At 45.4% G+C, this 19010-nt stretch overlaps 1 protein-coding gene across 1 annotated transcript; it reads right to left on the reverse strand.

Annotated features, from left to right (window-relative positions):
• Positions 1 to 2229: 2229 nt before the first annotated feature.
• LOC115578721 (SNF-related serine/threonine-protein kinase-like) lies at positions 2230 to 17053 on the reverse strand. Its single transcript, XM_030411823.1, has 7 exons — positions 16698 to 17053; positions 16025 to 16243; positions 14615 to 14861; positions 8917 to 9058; positions 7618 to 7830; positions 7134 to 7268; positions 2230 to 5297 (listed from the first exon to the last, which is right to left on the reverse strand). Exons 1-7 carry the CDS (start codon positions 16818 to 16820, stop codon positions 3995 to 3997), a joined length of 2382 nt encoding a protein of 793 aa, XP_030267683.1. The 5' UTR covers positions 16821 to 17053; the 3' UTR covers positions 2230 to 3994.
• Positions 17054 to 19010: the final 1957 nt, after the last annotated feature.

Genomic DNA, 19010 nt, shown 5'->3' on the forward strand with positions numbered 1-19010 from the left:
GGGGAATGCTAAGGTTCCTCAGCCAGCTGGATGGCTGTTAGCTAACATGTTAGCATGTTGCTAGCTGGGTTCATGGTTGTGTCAGCTGGTTTTCATGTTCTTCTGCCCCCTTGTGGTAAAAGTTAACCCTACTTTGATCACAATTTGGTAGAACTTCCTTTTACTACTATTACGCCACTGCTATATTTCCAAAGCTTTTTTCAAGGAACCAAGAAAAAGATAATTTTGCACCTTTATATAAAACAGCCAGACACAAACAAACAAACAAAAAAAAACTATTACTGTATCTCTGGTTGTGTTTAAAAGAGGGAGAGGTCTATAGTTTATTTAGGTACCAACTGAAGGAAAAACAGTTTTTCATCAGCACAAATGTCAGTGAAGGGTCCATATTAACACCCTGCTCTGTTAAAGCACACTGACCTGCCAGAACCAGATAATCTGTCTGCTTCTGTGAGCGAGCGAGCGAGCGTCGTGTCTGCGGATGGTGTTTCCCTGCCAGTCTGCCAGATTGATCCCCTGCATGACACACAGCAGCATCTACTTGAGAAACCGCAGAAACTGATTTGAACTCGCGGGGTTGCCTACACCTTGGCATATCCAATCAAAGTATTTAACTGACATGTGCAGAGAGAGGAGGCGCGATCAGGTGGCAGTGATGCCTCTCTGCTGTGAGAGGATTGTGGGTAGGTGATCTGATTCCAGCACGTGCCTCGGCGCACACATGACATCCTCACTCTGACACACTCTCCTCAGTGGTCCATCCATTCACTTTTTTGAAACCCACATGACAACCTCGTCACACGCTCATTTGCATGTGTGTCTGCGTGTGTTATCCGACGTGGCTTACGTGCCCCAGCTTGTTTGTGTGTATCACATCGTTTGTCTGTGTGCGTCTATGTAAGCCTGTGGGGTCACACGGGTTTATGTGTCGACCGCGGCTCATCGGATCTGATCTGATTTCCTCCCAGCTGGCTGATGTGGAACAGTAGGCCAGATGTTGCAGAGATTACAACTCCCTGCTGTGTTTCGGGAGGGGACGCTTCGAGACCATCCAGGAAAGTAAACACAATGAGAGAATTTGTGGCGCACATTCGGCCCTGTCCGGCGTCCTCCGTGGAAACAATAGTACCGTGTTTTTTTTTGTTCCGTTTACAGATTTGTTGAAGACGAGCAAAAACTCAACATGTCTCTTCATTGGTAATTGGCACAATTTCATTCATTGGCACAATTTCAGTTGTAGCATATCCTGACCTTTAATCTGTGGTGTGGGTTAAGCTCCAAAAACGTTGGACCCTTTATTTTCCGTAATGCCAGTCTCTTCGTAAGGCCCTCGCCGTCTGGCCTTTTCGAATTCAGTTCTCCCAGTTTGCAACACAGGCTTTCTTGTGAAATTGTGTTTGGGTTCAAAGTGGCAACGAGACACCCCAGATGACACAACGGGTCTTTCCTTCTCAGACTTTGGACCGCTCCTTCCAGAGCCACACATTATGCAACTGTTGTCACATTCTGAGTTGTGGCTCTCACGACAAGTAAACTGAACTTTATGATAACAGTAGGCGGGGTGCCCCTTTAAACTAACTCAAATTATCTTAATTCAGTAACTTTTACGCATTTAGCACTGCTCAATGGGATGTATGCCACTGTTAAAAAATATATTTTAGGATATATATAGTGTGCAATGATAAACTGCTTACCAGCCATGAGGTTGGTGTCTGTGCAAGAAGATGGGTAAGTTGACCAACAGAGCCTCGACTCCGTAACTGCATCACATGGACTGTTGAAAACAAGTTGTTCTTCTGTCCTCTCAAAGAACATGACTGGTATTGGTATTAAATTCTCAGGTCATGAGCCCAAATATCAAACATCAGAAATAATGGAATATAGCCTCTCACCGAACTCTGTTCTCTGTTTTCAGAGAATTTAAAGAAATCACAAACAAATGCTTTATTTACATGATCAGCATTTACTTGATTAATTTTAGCTCCCTTATGTCTTTTTTTTTTTCCCCCTCTATGCTGCCATGAATTTAATTCTGGAAAATAATACTTAATCCTTAGTTTTAATTTAGCCTAAAGGAATCAAATTAATTGTAACAAAAAAAAAAAATAAAATCCAAATCTTGTGTAAAATGTGTTGAGTCACAGAATATAATTCCCAGAACTATTAACAGGAGAATGATTTGTCAAATGTACAAGTCTCGCTGCACAAATGTCAAGAAAACTCCAGACATCATTCACGTCATTTCATTTTAATAGATCTCTATCATATACATTACAGTACAATATGCTCAAGACAGATTTTATGGCACATCCATTTTTGTTGTACATTTTGCAGTCGCTGGTATTGCTGTGAGGCTACAGTAAAGTGACCGTTTGAATCTGTTACTTAGGTAGATACAGCAGGTGGATTGACCTCAGTGGGTAAGAATAGGGTTGCTACAGCAAAAACACATGCACTGTCAAGTTATATATTCCACTAGGGGTGGGTCACACATCCAGTTACACAGACCGATACTTGAGGGGGGCGTCGTTGTTATGTTCTCTTAAAACCCCTTTTGTTGTTTTTGTCTTGGAATACGCTACAACAGTGGCTACCGTGATCCTGGAGAGCTACGGGACGTTCAAGCTTGAGGTTTCACCCGGTGGGCGTTCGCTGATTTAAAGAGCTGCCGTTCCCCTTAGAATAATTTAGTCTTCTTGGCTTCAGGGGAGATTTAATATCCCATATTATGCTCATTTTCAGGTGTGTACTTTTATTTTGGATGTCCACTTGAAAATGTCTAAATGCTTTCATATTTAGAAAAATACATTGTTTTTTTATTTTTTCTCTTACTGTCCATTGCTGCAGCTCCTCTATACAGCTTGTGCATCTCTCTGATTTAGACTTTATGTTTTTATATAGCACCCAGACCTGCTTTATAATAAAAAAAACAAGAAGCATCGATATCTTGCTTTTACATTATGCAACCTTTAAATCTATTTCAATGATTGTTTTAAGCTGTCAAACACATTTCTGACTCGGGGTTCAACCAAAACCTTGAATATCCCGTAGAAGTGGAGAATAATGGTGTATAAGGATCTAGTATTCAGGTTTCTACTGCAATACAACTTTACCATCTATACTATAGGTACAGAGAACTGCTAGGAGAATATTCACATATGTACAAACTCTGCTGTGTAGCTGCGCAGAGACTTGACAAGTTGAGTGTGCGTTTTTTTTTTTCTTTCCGAGTCTGCGGAGCACGTTCGAGATAGAAAAATAAAACAGTGATAGACTACAAAATACTGTGTGCCACCGTCGTACGTCGTAAGTGCTGCTGTTCATTTTCACCCTGTTGTTCATCCTCATGTGAATGAAAACAGTCATAACTTCACTCTTTCAGTCAGAATTTTAAAAAAAACAAACAGATAAAATGATTGTCTCCAAAAATTATTTTTTAAAAATCAGAACGTTAAAAAAAAACCAGCATCAAGTACAACAAAAGCCGATATGTAACATGATACTTGAACTCACCAGCTCATTAGCTTTCCCTTTGATCAGCTGACCACAGAGTGATATAGGTGTGTATGTGGACGTGCACGTAATGTGTACATACAGTATTTATTAGAAGTGTGCAAGAGTAGGGATGTGAGCACCTCCTGAATCCCTTTCCATACTTATGTCTTTTATTTAAAACTCACCAGCGGGTTAAAATGTCCCCTTAGTGTTCTGTTTAATCTGATGAAAGTGCTTCACATACTTGGCATGGCACCCGCTCTCCTCCGTGGAGACTCTTTGCGTCTCTAAATGTGCAAGGTTGGCATTTGGACTTTCCCCCCAGTTATCCACCGTGAGTGTTAAATAACAGGAAACGGCGCTAAATGCAAACGATAAAGTGAACTCATGAGCCGGTGGTGACGTGACTGAAACAAAAGCAAGTTGACAAGGGGATGTACTGACGAGAGTTGAGGAGTGTGGAGGTGCGGCAGCTGATGGAGCGGCTGTCTGTGGATCTCTAGATGACCTGGCAGCAGCTGTGAGCGGTCGGAGTGCACAGCAGACCCTCCTTGGGGCTCCGGTGGATGTTGACGGACAGAGTCTTGTCGCTCAGGGGCATCTGCAGCACGCGGTTCTTCATGTTCCTGTGGTTCTCCCTGGCCAGGTCCAGCTCTCCTAGCCTCAGCGTGCCCGTGCAGGCGCCCTCCAGAAGGGGGTCTGCCAGTGTGTCTCCTAGTGGGGGCTGGTTGTACAGGTTCCCCCTGGGTGAGGGGCCACCCAGGAGCGACACCTTATCCAAGCTACCGGTGGAGCCGCCCATGCACATCCGCCACATTGGGCGTTCCTGGGTGTCCGCCCCAACAACGCCCCTGCTGCCGCCGCCATCACCTCCCCCTCCTCCCCCCGTCAGGTTGTGGAACTGAGAGCTCAGGCACAGGCTCATCAGCTTAAGGCTTTCCACCAGACCGCTGGCAGCTTTGGCTGTCCCCTTGCCTTGGCCCGAAACCGATCCAGGACTGGCACAGTTGGAGGGACTGCCCTGCCCTGATCCCCTTTTCTCTCTATCCTCTTTCCTCCCTTCTCTCTCATCCCGTTGTCCACCTATAGATGCCGTCTCTGGTTTATGGTGACTTTCTGTCTCATCGTCACTAGTCTCTGAGCTTGGGGTGAACGCAGCAACCGGCGCTATTACGCTGACAGTTTTAGGTGACGACATGAGCGTAGATGGCGATGGTATTCTAGAGTTCAGGTTGAGGCTGAGGCTGGGTTTGGGCGGGCCAAATCCACACAGCTCCCTCCTCTCCTCCTCCTCTTCATCCTCTTTATCCTCCTCATGGATCTGGTTGAGAACCGGCGCACTCATCCGGGATGTCAGCCGATTGGCAGAGGAAGATGCAGATGATGATGACGTTTTGCAACGAAGCACCACCTGAGCAGGTAGTGTAGACGGGGGTAGACATTTGTCTTCATCGATCTCCTCTTCCTCATCCTCCTCCACGCTGAAGAGACTGGGACTACGAGGTTTGCAAGGGCCCACTGAGGCCAGAGAGCCCAGCCTGAGGGGGTTGGAGAGGGGTTTCACCAGAGGCCGGAGCCCCCTCTCCTGGTTCTGTCGTGCTGGCTGCTGCTGGCTGAGTGCCGAGCTGTGGTTCTCGTGCCGCTGGCTGAGGTCTGGCAGGGCTGTTTTGGGCCTGGGGCCTTTGTGGAGGCTCTCAGCGCTGCGGGCAGGGGACTGTGGCCCCCCAGGGTGGGAGATACTCGGACCCCCCAAGCCATCACTGACATCCTGGTGAACATCGACTCTGGTGGGCCAGGACTGCCTGTTAATGATTTAACAAACACAGGACAGAAGGTTTAGTGGGTTGAACCCAATTAGTAGCTCTGAATTTAAATATTCAGAGCTACAAAAAACATTCCAAAATCATTTTATTGAACTCTGACAAAAACTGTTGTTCAATATTTTCAAATACACACTTATTTGTTTTGTTTTCTTTCCAAAAATTCAAGCACAATATTGATACTGCTCTCATGTCTGTCTGTCAAGTTGGAGTGAGAGCTAGCTAAGCTTAGCATGCAAATGGAAAAAAACGGCTAGCCCGGCTGCACATCGACACCACTCAGCTCACTAATGGACTTACTGTTATGCCAAAATAATCACATTACGTATCCCAACTGCAATTACATGTAGAAGAAATATTTTTCCTTCCGCCTTTATGCTAAGCTAAGCTAATCACTCCACGATTTCAGCTCTGTACTTACACCGTTTTTTTTTTTTACTTCAAACCAAAAAACAAGTGTAAAAGAATGTTTTAATGTGTAAATTAGTGAGCTTGTACTGGTGGGTGATTTTGTCACAGGCTAGCTGTTTCCCACTGTTTTTCAGTCTTTATGTTAAGCTAAGCAAAGCAGCTGTATGTTAGCTAAGCTAGTGTATCAATCTTGTTATCTAAATCTCTTAAAAAGAAAGCATAATTCAGAAAATGCAGAACTATTCCTTTAGCTGACAGTAACTTTTCAACATAAGTCATGTTTCTCTATCTGAGCAAGAGCTAAATGATGACACTGTTAATACTGAATTATTTTTGAGTGGTTTTAATTTAATATCAGCCCTTTATTATAAGCAGGGTCATATAATTGGAAAGGAAACATCATACTTTTGTATTCGATTACACCAAATCAAATATATGCTGGGGTAAAACCTCACCAGTTGTGTAAACTCTGAAACTTTAAATGAATGTGTGCACTGTTAATACACTTAAAAGGGAAATCTTCTACAAATTAAGTGTGTATACAGGTCTTTGGGAATACTTCTGAATATGTGAAATAAAGCAGTATAAAGCCTTTTATAACTTCAGAGGACACCGCATGTAATCCGATAAACTGCCTCCAGTGATGTCATTCAGTGGCTAAGTTGCATTCTGGGTAATGTAGGCAGACAGTTCTTTTCAAAACCTGGTTTATACTGCTTTTTTCACATATTCAGAAGTGCCTGCCAATACCTGTTAACACACTTTAATATGTTAAATTGTGAAAAGTTACCTTTTAACCAGTTGAGATAGCGTGATAGGAAATGTTTGGCTAAGTAAGATACAAGATATGAACCACAAGAGCTGCAGCGTGGTCTGTGCTGCAGAATACAGAACAGAATATATACCTTATGTTCATGTTTCATGTTCTTTATTTCATTATTAGTTCTTGGCTATTAAGTTTTTATGAACAGGGGCCAATGCTGACCAGATATCCAGCTGCTAGTAATAAAAAATATAAAAAGTAAGAATTACGTAAAGATTTATTTCCCAATGTACTGAAACACTTCAAATACTCGTTTATTTTGCCGTTATTCCAATTTTAGCATCGGCCATCGCATTTTATAAACATTCATGAGTTTTCACTTCCTCAAGCGAGGAAAAGAGAAGCTGCTTTCTGTTTTGTTTCGAGATATTTCTGGTGGTAAATCCCTGGTACTGTTGCGTCTATTCTCAGGCCGTCCTTCATTCTCTGCAGGAAAAAGGCTCCGTCTGTCCATCTGCTGTCAAACTTGTCTACTGGAAACTGACAGTACGCAACACTGCAGAGGCAGCACCCTGTCCGTCTCAACAAATGCTTGTTTGTGTGTGTGTGTGTGTGTGTGTGTGTGTGTGTGTGTGTGTGTGTACCTGAACTGGGCCTTGCTCGGGCTGGGTGATCGTGTCTGGCTGTGTTGCTCCTTCTCTTGCCTCTCCCTCAGCATCCTCTCGGCCAGCAGGAAGTATGTAGCTGTGATGTGGTTGTACTGATTCGACTCCAGAGCCCTGAGAAGATGGGGGAGAGAAATCAATTTGAATTCCAAAACACACACACACACACACACACACACACACACACACACACACAAGGCAAGCATGCACGCACACACTCAAATGTCATCACGCAGATCTGCACCAAACCCTGACTGTGAGTCAGAAGGAAGTGATGAGGGTGGAGATTTAATATGACATGGCAACAGCTCAGGATTGACTGACAGCTGGTTGTTAATGGTTATTTAACTGCTGACGACACTCAAATCAAGCTTCAGTTGGACTCGTGGACCGTGGCGGAGATTACACATGAAAGAATAGCTGCATGTTAACTCATGTGTGAGACAGAGGGGCTCGTACGTACTCAGTTATGGTGTCTCGGTCCGCGATGCCGCCCAGCACCATGCGCTGGATGATGGAGCCGTGCTCCTCCTCCGACAGGCTGCGATGCGACACCAGAGGGGTGGACAGCTTGGTGGCCGGGGAGGGGTCGACGCCTTGGAGCCATTCATGGGCCTCGATCTCATCTAGGGTCGCTCGTTTCTTGGGGTCCCGCTGCAGCATGTGGGCTATAAGACTGGAGGGAGTCACACGGGGATCAGTGTCACAGAGGAACTTCAGAAGCATCTATTATGTTCTCCAGCTGTGTTTAGACACACGGTAATGTTACCATAGTGTTATGGATGATTCTTTCATGTTCATGAGCAGGCAGGAGGAAACATCACATGATATTTGGGTTTTTGGCACATTTTGTATTTGTAATAACATTTTTCTCGCCATGTTAATTCCTGAAAATCTGAGACAGGACCACCGAAATAAGTCGGCCTGTGAAACCAACATGAGCATTTAGACATTCAGACAGGTTTCAAACAAACAATCTCCAAAGTTAGCCAATCTTATTTTTCTACCCAGGAACTTTGAGTGAGCCGATATGTTTCTTGAGCGCATTGTTGTCTGCGTTTATACCTAAAAACAAACTAAAAATTGGGCAGATTAGTCGGCTGATGTATGACAAAGCTATGGCTGTTTTTGCCGAACCTCAGACTAAGACTAAGCTTCCTTGTCGGTCCATCCATCAAATCTTTCTTTTGTGACTCCACGTTGAAGCGCCATATTGAGACATAAAAAGCTGTACTTTGCTTGTCTAGCTAAGATTACCACTAAGATTGGTAGCATAACTTCCTTCACTGGCTGAATCATTCACACGAAAAAGTGCAGTTTCCTCACGTCCACACGGGTTCAAATACACATGACAACAACATATCAACCAGGACACACGCCAACATTTAAAGTGCCGTGGTGCGAAAGCCAGCATGAACTAAAAGAGCCGTGTCCAAAGACAATGTGTTTTCAAAGCTACAGTCATTCCAAATGTATTCATCGGCCATTTTTCCCAGCTCTGCCTTGAGGCAATCGTTAAACCCTCACAATGTTAAAAATAGAGGGGCCGATTTGAAGGGTGCATTAGATACACTTAACGCAGCGCTGCATCTCCGGCGGAGCAGCTGACTGCAGCAGCAGCGAGTGAAGAGCAGGACAACGAGGAAGAAGCATAAGAGAGGCCGCTCCTCTTTCTCTTCACACATCTACAAGCATGAAATATGCAGCACCTGCAGAGTACTCCGTCCATCCGTGTGGGTATGTGCGCGTGCGTGTTACTCACTCTCGACATGCATGGGAGATGTTTGGAGGCACTGTGTATTTGCAGTCCATGATCATAGTGAGCGTCTCGCTGTCGTTGGCCTCCTGGAAGGGGGGCTGACCACAGACCAGCATGAAGAGGATGACCCCAAGACTCCAGATATCTGCAGAGACACAGAGAGAATGTCCGTCAACCAAAACATCCTTGCGTGGCACATAATATGAGAACTGAGTCTTCATTTTTTTAAGGATTGCCACGGAAATGAAAATAAAAATAAGGACGACAGACCAACAAAATGAAGCAGAAATGTCCTTTCTGCTTAGTGACCTACATATAGAAAAAAAAAGAAAGAAACAAGAGCATTCTCCCCCCAGCTCAAATGAAGCGTGAATCATATTCGATCAGAGCCATTTCCATAAACATGTCCTGGCTTAGGACACATCTGTCTAACCGAGGATGAGGCTCTGCACTGCTGCCTGCCGCCGGCGTCACGCTCACGCATACATGCATGCACGCCCTCCCGCACAAACACACAGTCGTAGGAAAGTGGGTTAACGCGTTCATCCCTCAGAGCTTCACGCAAATGCTGATTTCATGGAACAGCTCTCTTGGTCCGATTATCCGTTTAAATGAGCAGCGTTGCACTCTGGGCGTTCTCGGTCGCTCTGGTCAGCCGGATGGTCCACTGACACACATTCGCCAGTTGTATGCCGACTACCTACTCGTCTGTACGTTGACCCCTTTTTCACAGACACCCTGGAAAAATTACTGTAGGATTTGGGGCTTTACACGCAGTGCAGTCTAAAGCAATGCCGTTTAAAACATAATGAAAACAGCTGATTAACCACTTCTTCTTCTTTATGGTCAGCTTGTGTGCCAGAAAAACACAGGTGATTTATTGTTCCTCTTTATTTTAAAAGCAAGGTTTACTGATTTTTTTTGTTGCCCATTGGAGGCAGCGTAACAAGCTGGCATATTGACATTATTACCTTCTTAACTTGTGGCCAACATGTTAGCAAACAGTCTATACACAAATCCAGCTGACGTCGCAGCATTAGCATTACTTCAGAGTCGTGTTCATGGCTAGCCAGCTGCTAGTCTGACTGTTGGTCAGCCACCGTGAGCTCAGCTGGCGTTCTTTCCCTCCAGCTATCTGCGTGTTACCGTTTTCAGAATCCCCATGCGCAATGAAAATGCTACGTTACCCCAACACTAACCTGGCTGCTAACTGTAGAAGCTAACCACAAGCAAAACAAGTTCCCTCACACAATTCCCACAGGCAGAAATACAAACGAGCCAGACTGTTTTTTTTCTCCCATTATGCCGGAATGAAAACTGGTGCAACCAGAACTTTCTCCAGTGCTGCAGAGGTCTGGTTAGGTGAGATGAGCTAGCTGCTACCTTTGTATGCCATTTTCTACAAGGCAGGTAAGCATATGGTCGTTTTCTCTGAGCAGCTTACAGCTTTCTTCCTGCTGAGGCTGGAGATTGATGAGAGCAGTGAGAGTGGACCAAAGCAATGAAGTTTTGGGCTGTGAAACCAAAACAGTGTGCTGAAAGATGCTTAAAAAGATATGTAAACGTGAGGGGAACAGCAGAGGTGATAGTTGTCTCTGGGTTTGTCACTAAGAGTGACTGCTTTAATATAAAAAAAGTCATTTGACTAATGTAAACATAAAACATTTAGTAAGTGCAGTCTTTTCTGTCTTTTTATTTGCATTTTCTGTTCTATTTGACTCTTGCAGCAGACTCTGTCCAGTGATCACTATCTGATCGAACTCAATAACTGACTTTTTCCCCTTTGAGGTTTTTCTGTAACATGGTTGCTGAGGCTGCACAGGCCAAGTAACAGTTCTTTCTCTAAATATTAAGACATGTAAAACACTCTTTCTTCTAAGACAGAACAGCTGAAATCTCGATGACTAAACCGGCGAAATATCCAGAAGAAGAGGCTGTAAACTGATCCTAAGTGGGTTTATCCTCCTCAACATCCCTGCCGACGTGTCTTTTCACATTTCCTCATATCGCAGCAGCAGCAGCCTGCCAGGATACGCTGGAGATTTCAATCTGGTAAAGTACACGTGCCAGTTTGCTGTGGGTGGCGAGTATTTATTGCTCTGAGGCTGTGAAGGAGCGTCTCATGCTGCTGATGGAGGGAGCAAACGCTGCCGCTGCCGCTGCTGCTGCTGCAGTCCCCACCACCATCTTACCCCTAGCCAATGTATCCTAGCAACCGTGACCCTGCTCCCTCATTACTTGCGTCAGCGGTCCGCCAAACTTCCTTCCTCGATAACTTTATTTATAAACCAGATGGCTGACACGTCTCTGGACAACACCACTCACGTCAATGTACATTACTTGAGACAACAACGCCGGGTGCTTATTGGTGACAGCTGGGAGCATAAACATCCCTTTCTGCTTTCCTGCGTTGCATTTTCACACCAAATTGCTTCCCTGAGATAACCAACAACCACTCCCTTGTGTCTTGACACTGTTAACCCCGAGGCCAAGTTCTGCATCCTGCCCTGCTGATCATTATGCAACATCTTTCTCTAGATAAAAAAAAAAAAAAAGAAAAAAAAACCCTCCCACATGCGAGCGTTCATTATGCTCAGAGATATGCTCTGAATTATGCATGTGGTCAGGATATGTTCTTTGTAATTGCTATTAGGTAAGTTTTTTTTTTTTTTTTTTTGAAGTGCAGCTTGTGCTCCTTAAAGAGAGAGGGAGAAATCTATATTTAAATTTCCATTTACTGGAGACAAAAAGGAGAGAGACCACTCGCTTGCATAACATCAAAAGGCGAATGGAGGCAGTCGTCTTTTCACAGCGCTCGTTAGTCCATCAATCTGCTCCCAAAGGTGCAGAAAACATGCTTGCACTTTGTTTGACATTTCCTTAAATCTGTCCCCACAAGAATACGACTTCGCAGACTTTCGTTTGATTATTCTGCCCTCAGAATGTCTTTGAGTCATTTGCCGTGTGTCTTTAAAGGGACGGCTCGCCACAAAATCAAAAATGCCCATTTTCCCTCTGACCTGTGGTGCCATCTGTCTGTCCACACGGCTTTGGTATGAGTGGCTGAGTTTCGGAGATATGAACCATAGACATGTCTGCCTTCTCTGGAATATAGTGAAACTAAATGGCTTCTTGCGCTCAGTCAACAGCATTGTCTCTTTATGGAATTTGTGCCCCTGTTACTCAAGACAATCCACAAATCTTGTTGTGGGCAGTTTCATGTAGGAACTATTTTTCTCCTACAGAGGACCGTGCAGAAGGAGACGAGCATCTAGTCAGTGACTAGCTGAAAGCGCTAAGTTAGCTAGCTAATGTAACCGCTCTGCAACGGAGGACACATTAATGTTTACATCCCGCTCTGAGTAGTAGTAACCAAAGATACAGATAGATAGCCATACACTGTTCTGTGCAGTTTCGTGCAGGAACTAGTTTCTTTCTCCTGAACTACAACGTATCACTGCGCAGACGGAGGCGTTTCAGCGGCGTCCTCCTTGGCTGAGCTGTAACTTTAGCTTGCTGACTTAGATAAGCCTGTTTAGCTCAGCCTTTTGTCCGTCAGCAGATGCTCGTTTCCTTCTCCGCTGTGCGACGTTCGTCAGCTGTAGTTTGGTAGAAGGAAAACAGCTCCTGCACGAAGCTGCCAAGGTTGTGGATTACCTTGAGAAACCAGGTCATGGATTCTGTAAACAGACATTGCTGTCGAGTTTTTCAAATGATTTGCTTTGAACGCCACAGGTCAAGTGCCACTTAGATCCGTTATGTTCCAGAGAAGGCAGACATCTCTTTGGCCGATGTCTTCAAAACTAAACAGCACGACAGGTTAGAGGAAAAATATGTGTTTTTTTGATTTGGAGGGGTGAGCTGTCCCTTTTACTATTCATTTCTATTCCTGAGCCTGGAGTTTCAACTGTTGGAGGGGGAAAGCAATTATAAATCATCTCAGGAGCTGAAAGATTTCTGATGGGTGTTTTTCACAATTCTTTCAAAATAGATTGACCAAAATTACTCAAGAATATAAACAGATAAACCAATACTGAAATCACTGTCGTAGCCCTAGACATGATGCTTAAGTATGTTGCATGTGGCACAACAACTGACACATTGGATTAGTAAATAAATGTATAATGAAAATGCCTCTTTTTTTTGGCAGTTTGGAGTGTTCGGCTCCTGTTAATTGGCTCCGTCTGTGCGCTCTGCAGGCCTGACAACTGGTGCAACATTCCCCTCTCTGTTTTGGATCACTTTTCACTTCTCAAATTATTTTCAGAACTTCCTCTTAAGAGCAACAAACGGGCCTGAGAGAGCCGAGCGAGGACAGTCTCTTTATCTTTGCAACAAACTGGGCCCGCTGCCACCTGGCGCGTCACCGGCAAAACTCAGCACCCTGCAGACTCTCAGCGGGCACCTCGGCAGCAACGCCATCCCGGGCCAGGTTACCTCGGAGCCCTGAAACGTCGGGACCGCTGGCCTCCATTCGGCCTGCTCCACATCGCACCGCATCGACGCCGATGGAATCACACAACGTTACATCTCGGCTGGGCGGATAATCCTCGCAATCAAAACATCACCATCTCAGCTGAATGAACAATAGCGCGCGCAGGCATTATGAGCCCCGCGGAGAACAGAACACGAACACACACACATGCACATGTGCTGAAAATGTCCACAAACATCAGATTTGTCATCTGGGTCAACTGCTCAGACAAGGCTTTCGCGGGACAGCTGACCTCACATATCCAGCTACTCACACGATCACCCAAACCAACACTTGCAGTCCAATAACAGAGACCATCGTCGCTCCACCTTCAATATTTGGGATCATCGGCTTGGCACAAAACAGACTGAGATGGAGCAAACTGCAGACGGAAGAAAATAGCTACCGCAAATCCACTCAGTCAGAAAAATAGAAAGTGCCTCTCTCACGCTCTGACGCAGTGGCCTCTGGGTAAACAGAAGGACTACGGATGCTTTTTCTCCCTCGTCTCTTTTCTGTCGTCGTTCCCCCCCCAACCCAACCCAGAATCTGCACGCCTGTCTCATTTCTTCCTCATTACATTTTAATTTAATACCGAAGCCGTGGCTCAGCAAGGATTGGCACCGCTATCGATGGGAGGGATGATGGCGAGGCTGCTTGAGTTGTGTGTACACTGCAGCCGCGGAGGGAAAAGAGTGCTGAGAAGGCTGAAGAAACCAATTTCAGCCTGATCTGGTATCAGATATTTTATGCGCAGGAGCGTAATGAAGGCGAAAACTGCAGACTGAAATAAACCGCAGGTGTACGATTGCAATTCTGTGGATTGAGTTCTGGTCTAATTTCCAAAGTGCCAGGTGCGCGGACACCTCCTGAACTTTGAGCGGGTCCTCTCCTCCTATCAGCTGGCTGATAAAGCTTGTGAGTGTGCCAAGTTGTCTGCGAGGTTCAAACCAAAGTACTGTGGGTCGTATAGTGCGGTCAAGGTGCATGCAGCGCTATCAGTAGGTCATATCGGGAGATAAGGAGCGTGTGAATGTGAAAGCATCAGTCAGCCAGGCTGATGTACAGTAGAGGAAGGACTGTACCATGTTCTGCTGCTGGGAACACACACTGGACTACAGACTGAGACAGTGTCCTACTGCAGTAAAGGTGACAGCTGTAACAACTGAGCGACTTTGATAATTACGCACAGATATCACTGGCTCTCCGTCAGCTCTTTAGACTCACCCACAGCAGGAGCGTCGTACTCGTCCCCCAGCAGTATTTCGGGAGCGGAGTAGGCCAGCGAGCCGCAGGAGGTGTTGAGCGTCTTCCCGGGCTGGAATCGGTTGCTGAAGCCGAAGTCGGTGAGCTTGACGACGCCCTGCTTCTCGAAGAAAACCACGTTCTCCGGCTTCAGGTCCCTGTGCACCACGTGCAGCCGGTGACAGTAGGAGATGCCGTGAACTATTTGGGCGAAGTAACACTTGGCCACCTTAGAGAGAGAAAAAAAACGATGATGTAAAGCCATAGCAACGTATCTGAGGCTATCGGAGCCATTAGCTAATTTGCCAATTGTAGCTAGCGACAGCCAAAGACAGCTAGCTAAGAGCAGCCGTTGTCAGTCACAACTAGCACTAGCATATAGACACTTTAAAGCAACAGTTTAACAATTTGGGAAACACACACAGGAACAATTCAGAAACTATAACCCCTTAAAAGGTACAATACCTAATGTTTATAACATTCCAAAAGTAACTACAACAGTTTTGATGTTTTGTCAAAGACATCCATGTGTGTGTTGCAGAGATAGCTACTGACGCTAGCTAGCCCAGGGCCTGAAAACAGTTTTTCCAGTTTAGCAGTGTAAACCTGAACGTTTGCTTGGTGGTCTGGTAACGAGCTGTCAGTAGCTACAGTCATGAATATATTGACAAAATACAGTTGGCAGCAGTCAGCTGTTAATCTGGTGACATGCTGCCCCTATTTGCCGAAAGTATGAACTCAGCTAGTCTCACATATTGCACCTTTAACAAAAATGTATAATATTAAGCTTACGTCTTGAAATGTTGTCTTCCTTCAAAGCCACAAAGAATTAAATCATTTTCAATCAAATCGTCCGCAGTAAATTTTGCACCGACCTAACGAAACATGCCAACTTTTACTTTATCGTATTTCGACGGTAAAGATTTTGCTGCTGCCTGCTTATTGGCTACCCTCACAGTTAGTCTACACAGGCTGTCAGTGGAAAGCCACAATTAACCATTGCAGAACATCGAACCTCTTTCAACTTCTTTACTCGTATCGTTTCAACTCTCAGTGTCACACAGCTGCCTCCTGATGTCAGGAGTTTTTAAAGAATCTGTATGCGCAGTGCATTGGTGAGTCTCTACTTTGAACTGTCCTTCACTACATTTCAACAAGACAGTCTGGGAAAAAAAAAAAGAACTAGATCCAAATTATTTTCCCTGAAGACTTTATGTTTTGGTGATTCTGGCCCATCCGTTGAAGGATTAATATTAACATCATACTTTATTGATCTTCGTTCTCAACTGCTAAAGACTAAACTCTGCAGGCAGGAAGAACCTTCATCTGCCCGCTGAAAGACAGAGTCTAATAAACCTTAGTGGTCACTGTGCTGCCAAACAGCCCACTCACCTCCTCAGTGAGGCCTCCGTCGTGCTTCATGATGCAGTCGTACATGTCTCCTCCGTCTCCCAGCTCCAGGATGAGGTAGAGCTTGGTTGCCGTGTCGATGACCTCGTAGAGGCGCACCACGTTGGGGTGCTGCACCATCTTCATGCACCGCACCTCCTGGAAAAGGTGTCCCCGGGCCACCGGGTCCAGCTTAGTCTTATCGATCACCTTCACCGCGACCTAGAGGAACAGCATAACGAGAAAGTGACGATAGACATCTGCCCCAGTCTACAACAATCAGCAGCCGGTTTTGCGTTCTGCCGAGCTTGTTGATACTTGTGTTAATTGCTGAAGTGCTGTGCCAAAGATACTGCGATGATTCAAAAACAGAAACTCTACAAGCATTTAGCGTTCAGTCTTTTAAGGCTGGGAACACATCTAGAAACAGCAAACAGATCACGATGTGCTACTACGTGATTCCTAAAAGCCACGATCAACATCACGTGTTGGCAAAATAATCCAACATTCATTCATCTAAAGACACAACAATAGTCTGATCGCTGCAGGTGTTCCTCGTCAACCATCTATGGTATGTGTCACTTGGGGTGGGGCTGAAAACATCTTAAAGCTATTCAAAAAATGAAGAAATTCAACTACTGGCATCTTAGCAATGAATCTGCGTGTGCAGGCGTACCTTCTCTCCAGTGAAAACATGTCTAGCCAATTTGACCACAGCAAAGTGTCCACGGCCCAGCGTCTTGTCCAGGTCGTACAGCCCGGCGATCTTCCCATCATGATGACGTTTGAGCCCCGCCATGGCTGATGGCGGACAAGCGGGGAGGAGCTGCCTTTCTGTTGCCTGACGCCCTCTGGTCAGTTCCCCATCTCCTCCTGAGGGGGTCGAAGTTAGCCGAGGTTTGAAGCGGTGGTTCGGCTGATTCTAAACCAGCTGTCGTCGCCTCGGGTTAGCTGGATGATAATGGCAAATATTTGCAAACGCTTTGTCCTGCTGCCGGTGCCCCGCTCAGTTCAATCCCATCATCTTGTGATCTGAGGGTGAGAAAGGTACAACAACAGAGACAGTTTAGTGTGTTAGCATGCTAACAATTGGCCATTCGCTCAAAACTAAAGATGCAGCCAAGGCTGAAGGGGAGACAATCAGTTTTGCAGGTATGAGCGGAGTGAATCTTTGTACAGAATTTCACAGTTCATCTAATAGTTGTTATGATACATCAGTCTTGACCGAAGGGGGTGGATCAACCAACGTAGCTAACTCTAGAGCCTTGCTGCTAGGCTAGCATAACTAAATATGACATCTGGGTGCATAGTAGAATATGAAAAAGTTCTAATCTTCATTTATTTCTAAAACAAAAGAAGCAAGATTCAATCCAGGAGTCCTCGACCGCGTGTCATGGAGGACTGAACCTGCCAAGGTTTGAAGAACCTTGAAGAAAAGAAGGAGGCAAAGAGAGCTGCCTTGAAAAAAGAAAGGAGTCGTGCAAGCGTGTTGACGCTGAGAGGAAGAGGGAGGGGATCGCTACTGCAGAACAGACAGGAAGTCAGAGAAAACCACATTCCAGCTGCACTAATCTGTTGATTGTTAATTCCATAAATACATTTGTTTTGTCTATGAAATCTCAAAAAAAAGCATAAAAACAAGTTCCTAAAGCCCAAGGTGATGATTCTAATGTCTTGTTTTGTACAAAACACAAAGGTCAACTAACGACGACGTCAAACTGAGAAAAGGAGAAAGTTAAGAGGCTGATTAATTTTCTGTCAACCTGCTTTAAAAAGGAATTGACCGTTTTAGCTCTTGTCAATATACTGCAACATTCTCCAAAAGGATCTCTGCTGTATTTAAAAAATAATAATAATAATCAAATTGAGTGTTGTCTCATTGGTTATTTAAGCCCCTCACAGCTAAAAAAACCCCCAAAACTTCACTGTTCTACACCAGCTCTTCTCAAACGCGGCTGCGCTCACATGTCTGACACTCGGCTCCGTTCAGCGACTGCCGTCGTACAGTATGTTGCTTCACCGCACTGATTATGAAACAAAGCCTCCAGGGGAAGCATGGCATTCCTCGTCCAGGAAGCCACCTGCGTGCCGAGAGCGCGGAGGAGGCGGCAAACCACACAATGTACAGGCAAAGAACATTCCTGGGAGGTGATCCTCGCCTAGGTGCGCCCCACTCACCTGGATTCACAGGAACAACAGTAAAGCGTAAAGGCTGTTGTCAGGGAACACGCCTATCCACATCACCAGATACCAGGGAGAAGGGGAAACAAAACAAAAAACTCCAAAAAACGTTTCCGACCCTTCGGCACTCTGCGTTTGCTCAAACGAAACTACGAAAGCCCCGAAAAGCTCTTTGGGGGTTTTTTTATGTGATCCTCACTCGGAGGACTGTACCTGTGAGGAAAGAGTGAGTCATTTTTCTTATAATAGGAGGCTGACATCTCAATCTGTCTCCGCTCCGTCTCGCTCGCTCTCTCACACACACGCACAGACACAAAAGTAATCTCAACGCTGCTGAACTCCTCGCCTGACACTGACGACATGGAGGTGTTGATGTATCAGAAACTCTGAAGCCATGAAAGGAGACACAAACACACACACACACACACTGTGCTCACCTTCATGCGTGCACACACACAACAGCAGACACACTGGCAGCTGTGGCCCTCCAGTCAGGCTGCATGGGCAGCTTAGGTGTGACTGACGTGGGCCGGAGTGTTGTGGTGCCGAGCCGGGTCAGTCCAGGATCTGCTAGCCCTCTTATTCACCTCAGGACCTTACAACAGGTGACGGGTGAAGTTACTAGCTCGGAATGTGATGGAAAGATTTGGCGTTTGAATCTCAATCTGGTCTACGCTTTCTGACATGTCAACAGTAGTGTGCAGTAGTGTGTGCCAGTCAGCCACGCTGCGTGGTTGGTTGTGTAACCGTTCGAAGGTGCTGCTGCTGTATTGATTTACAAGGTAATAGCGTGCATGTGTGCAAACAC

The sequence above is a fragment of the Sparus aurata genome, chromosome 3, assembly GCF_900880675.1.
Source record: "Sparus aurata chromosome 3, fSpaAur1.1, whole genome shotgun sequence".
NCBI lineage: Eukaryota > Metazoa > Chordata > Actinopteri > Spariformes > Sparidae > Sparus > Sparus aurata.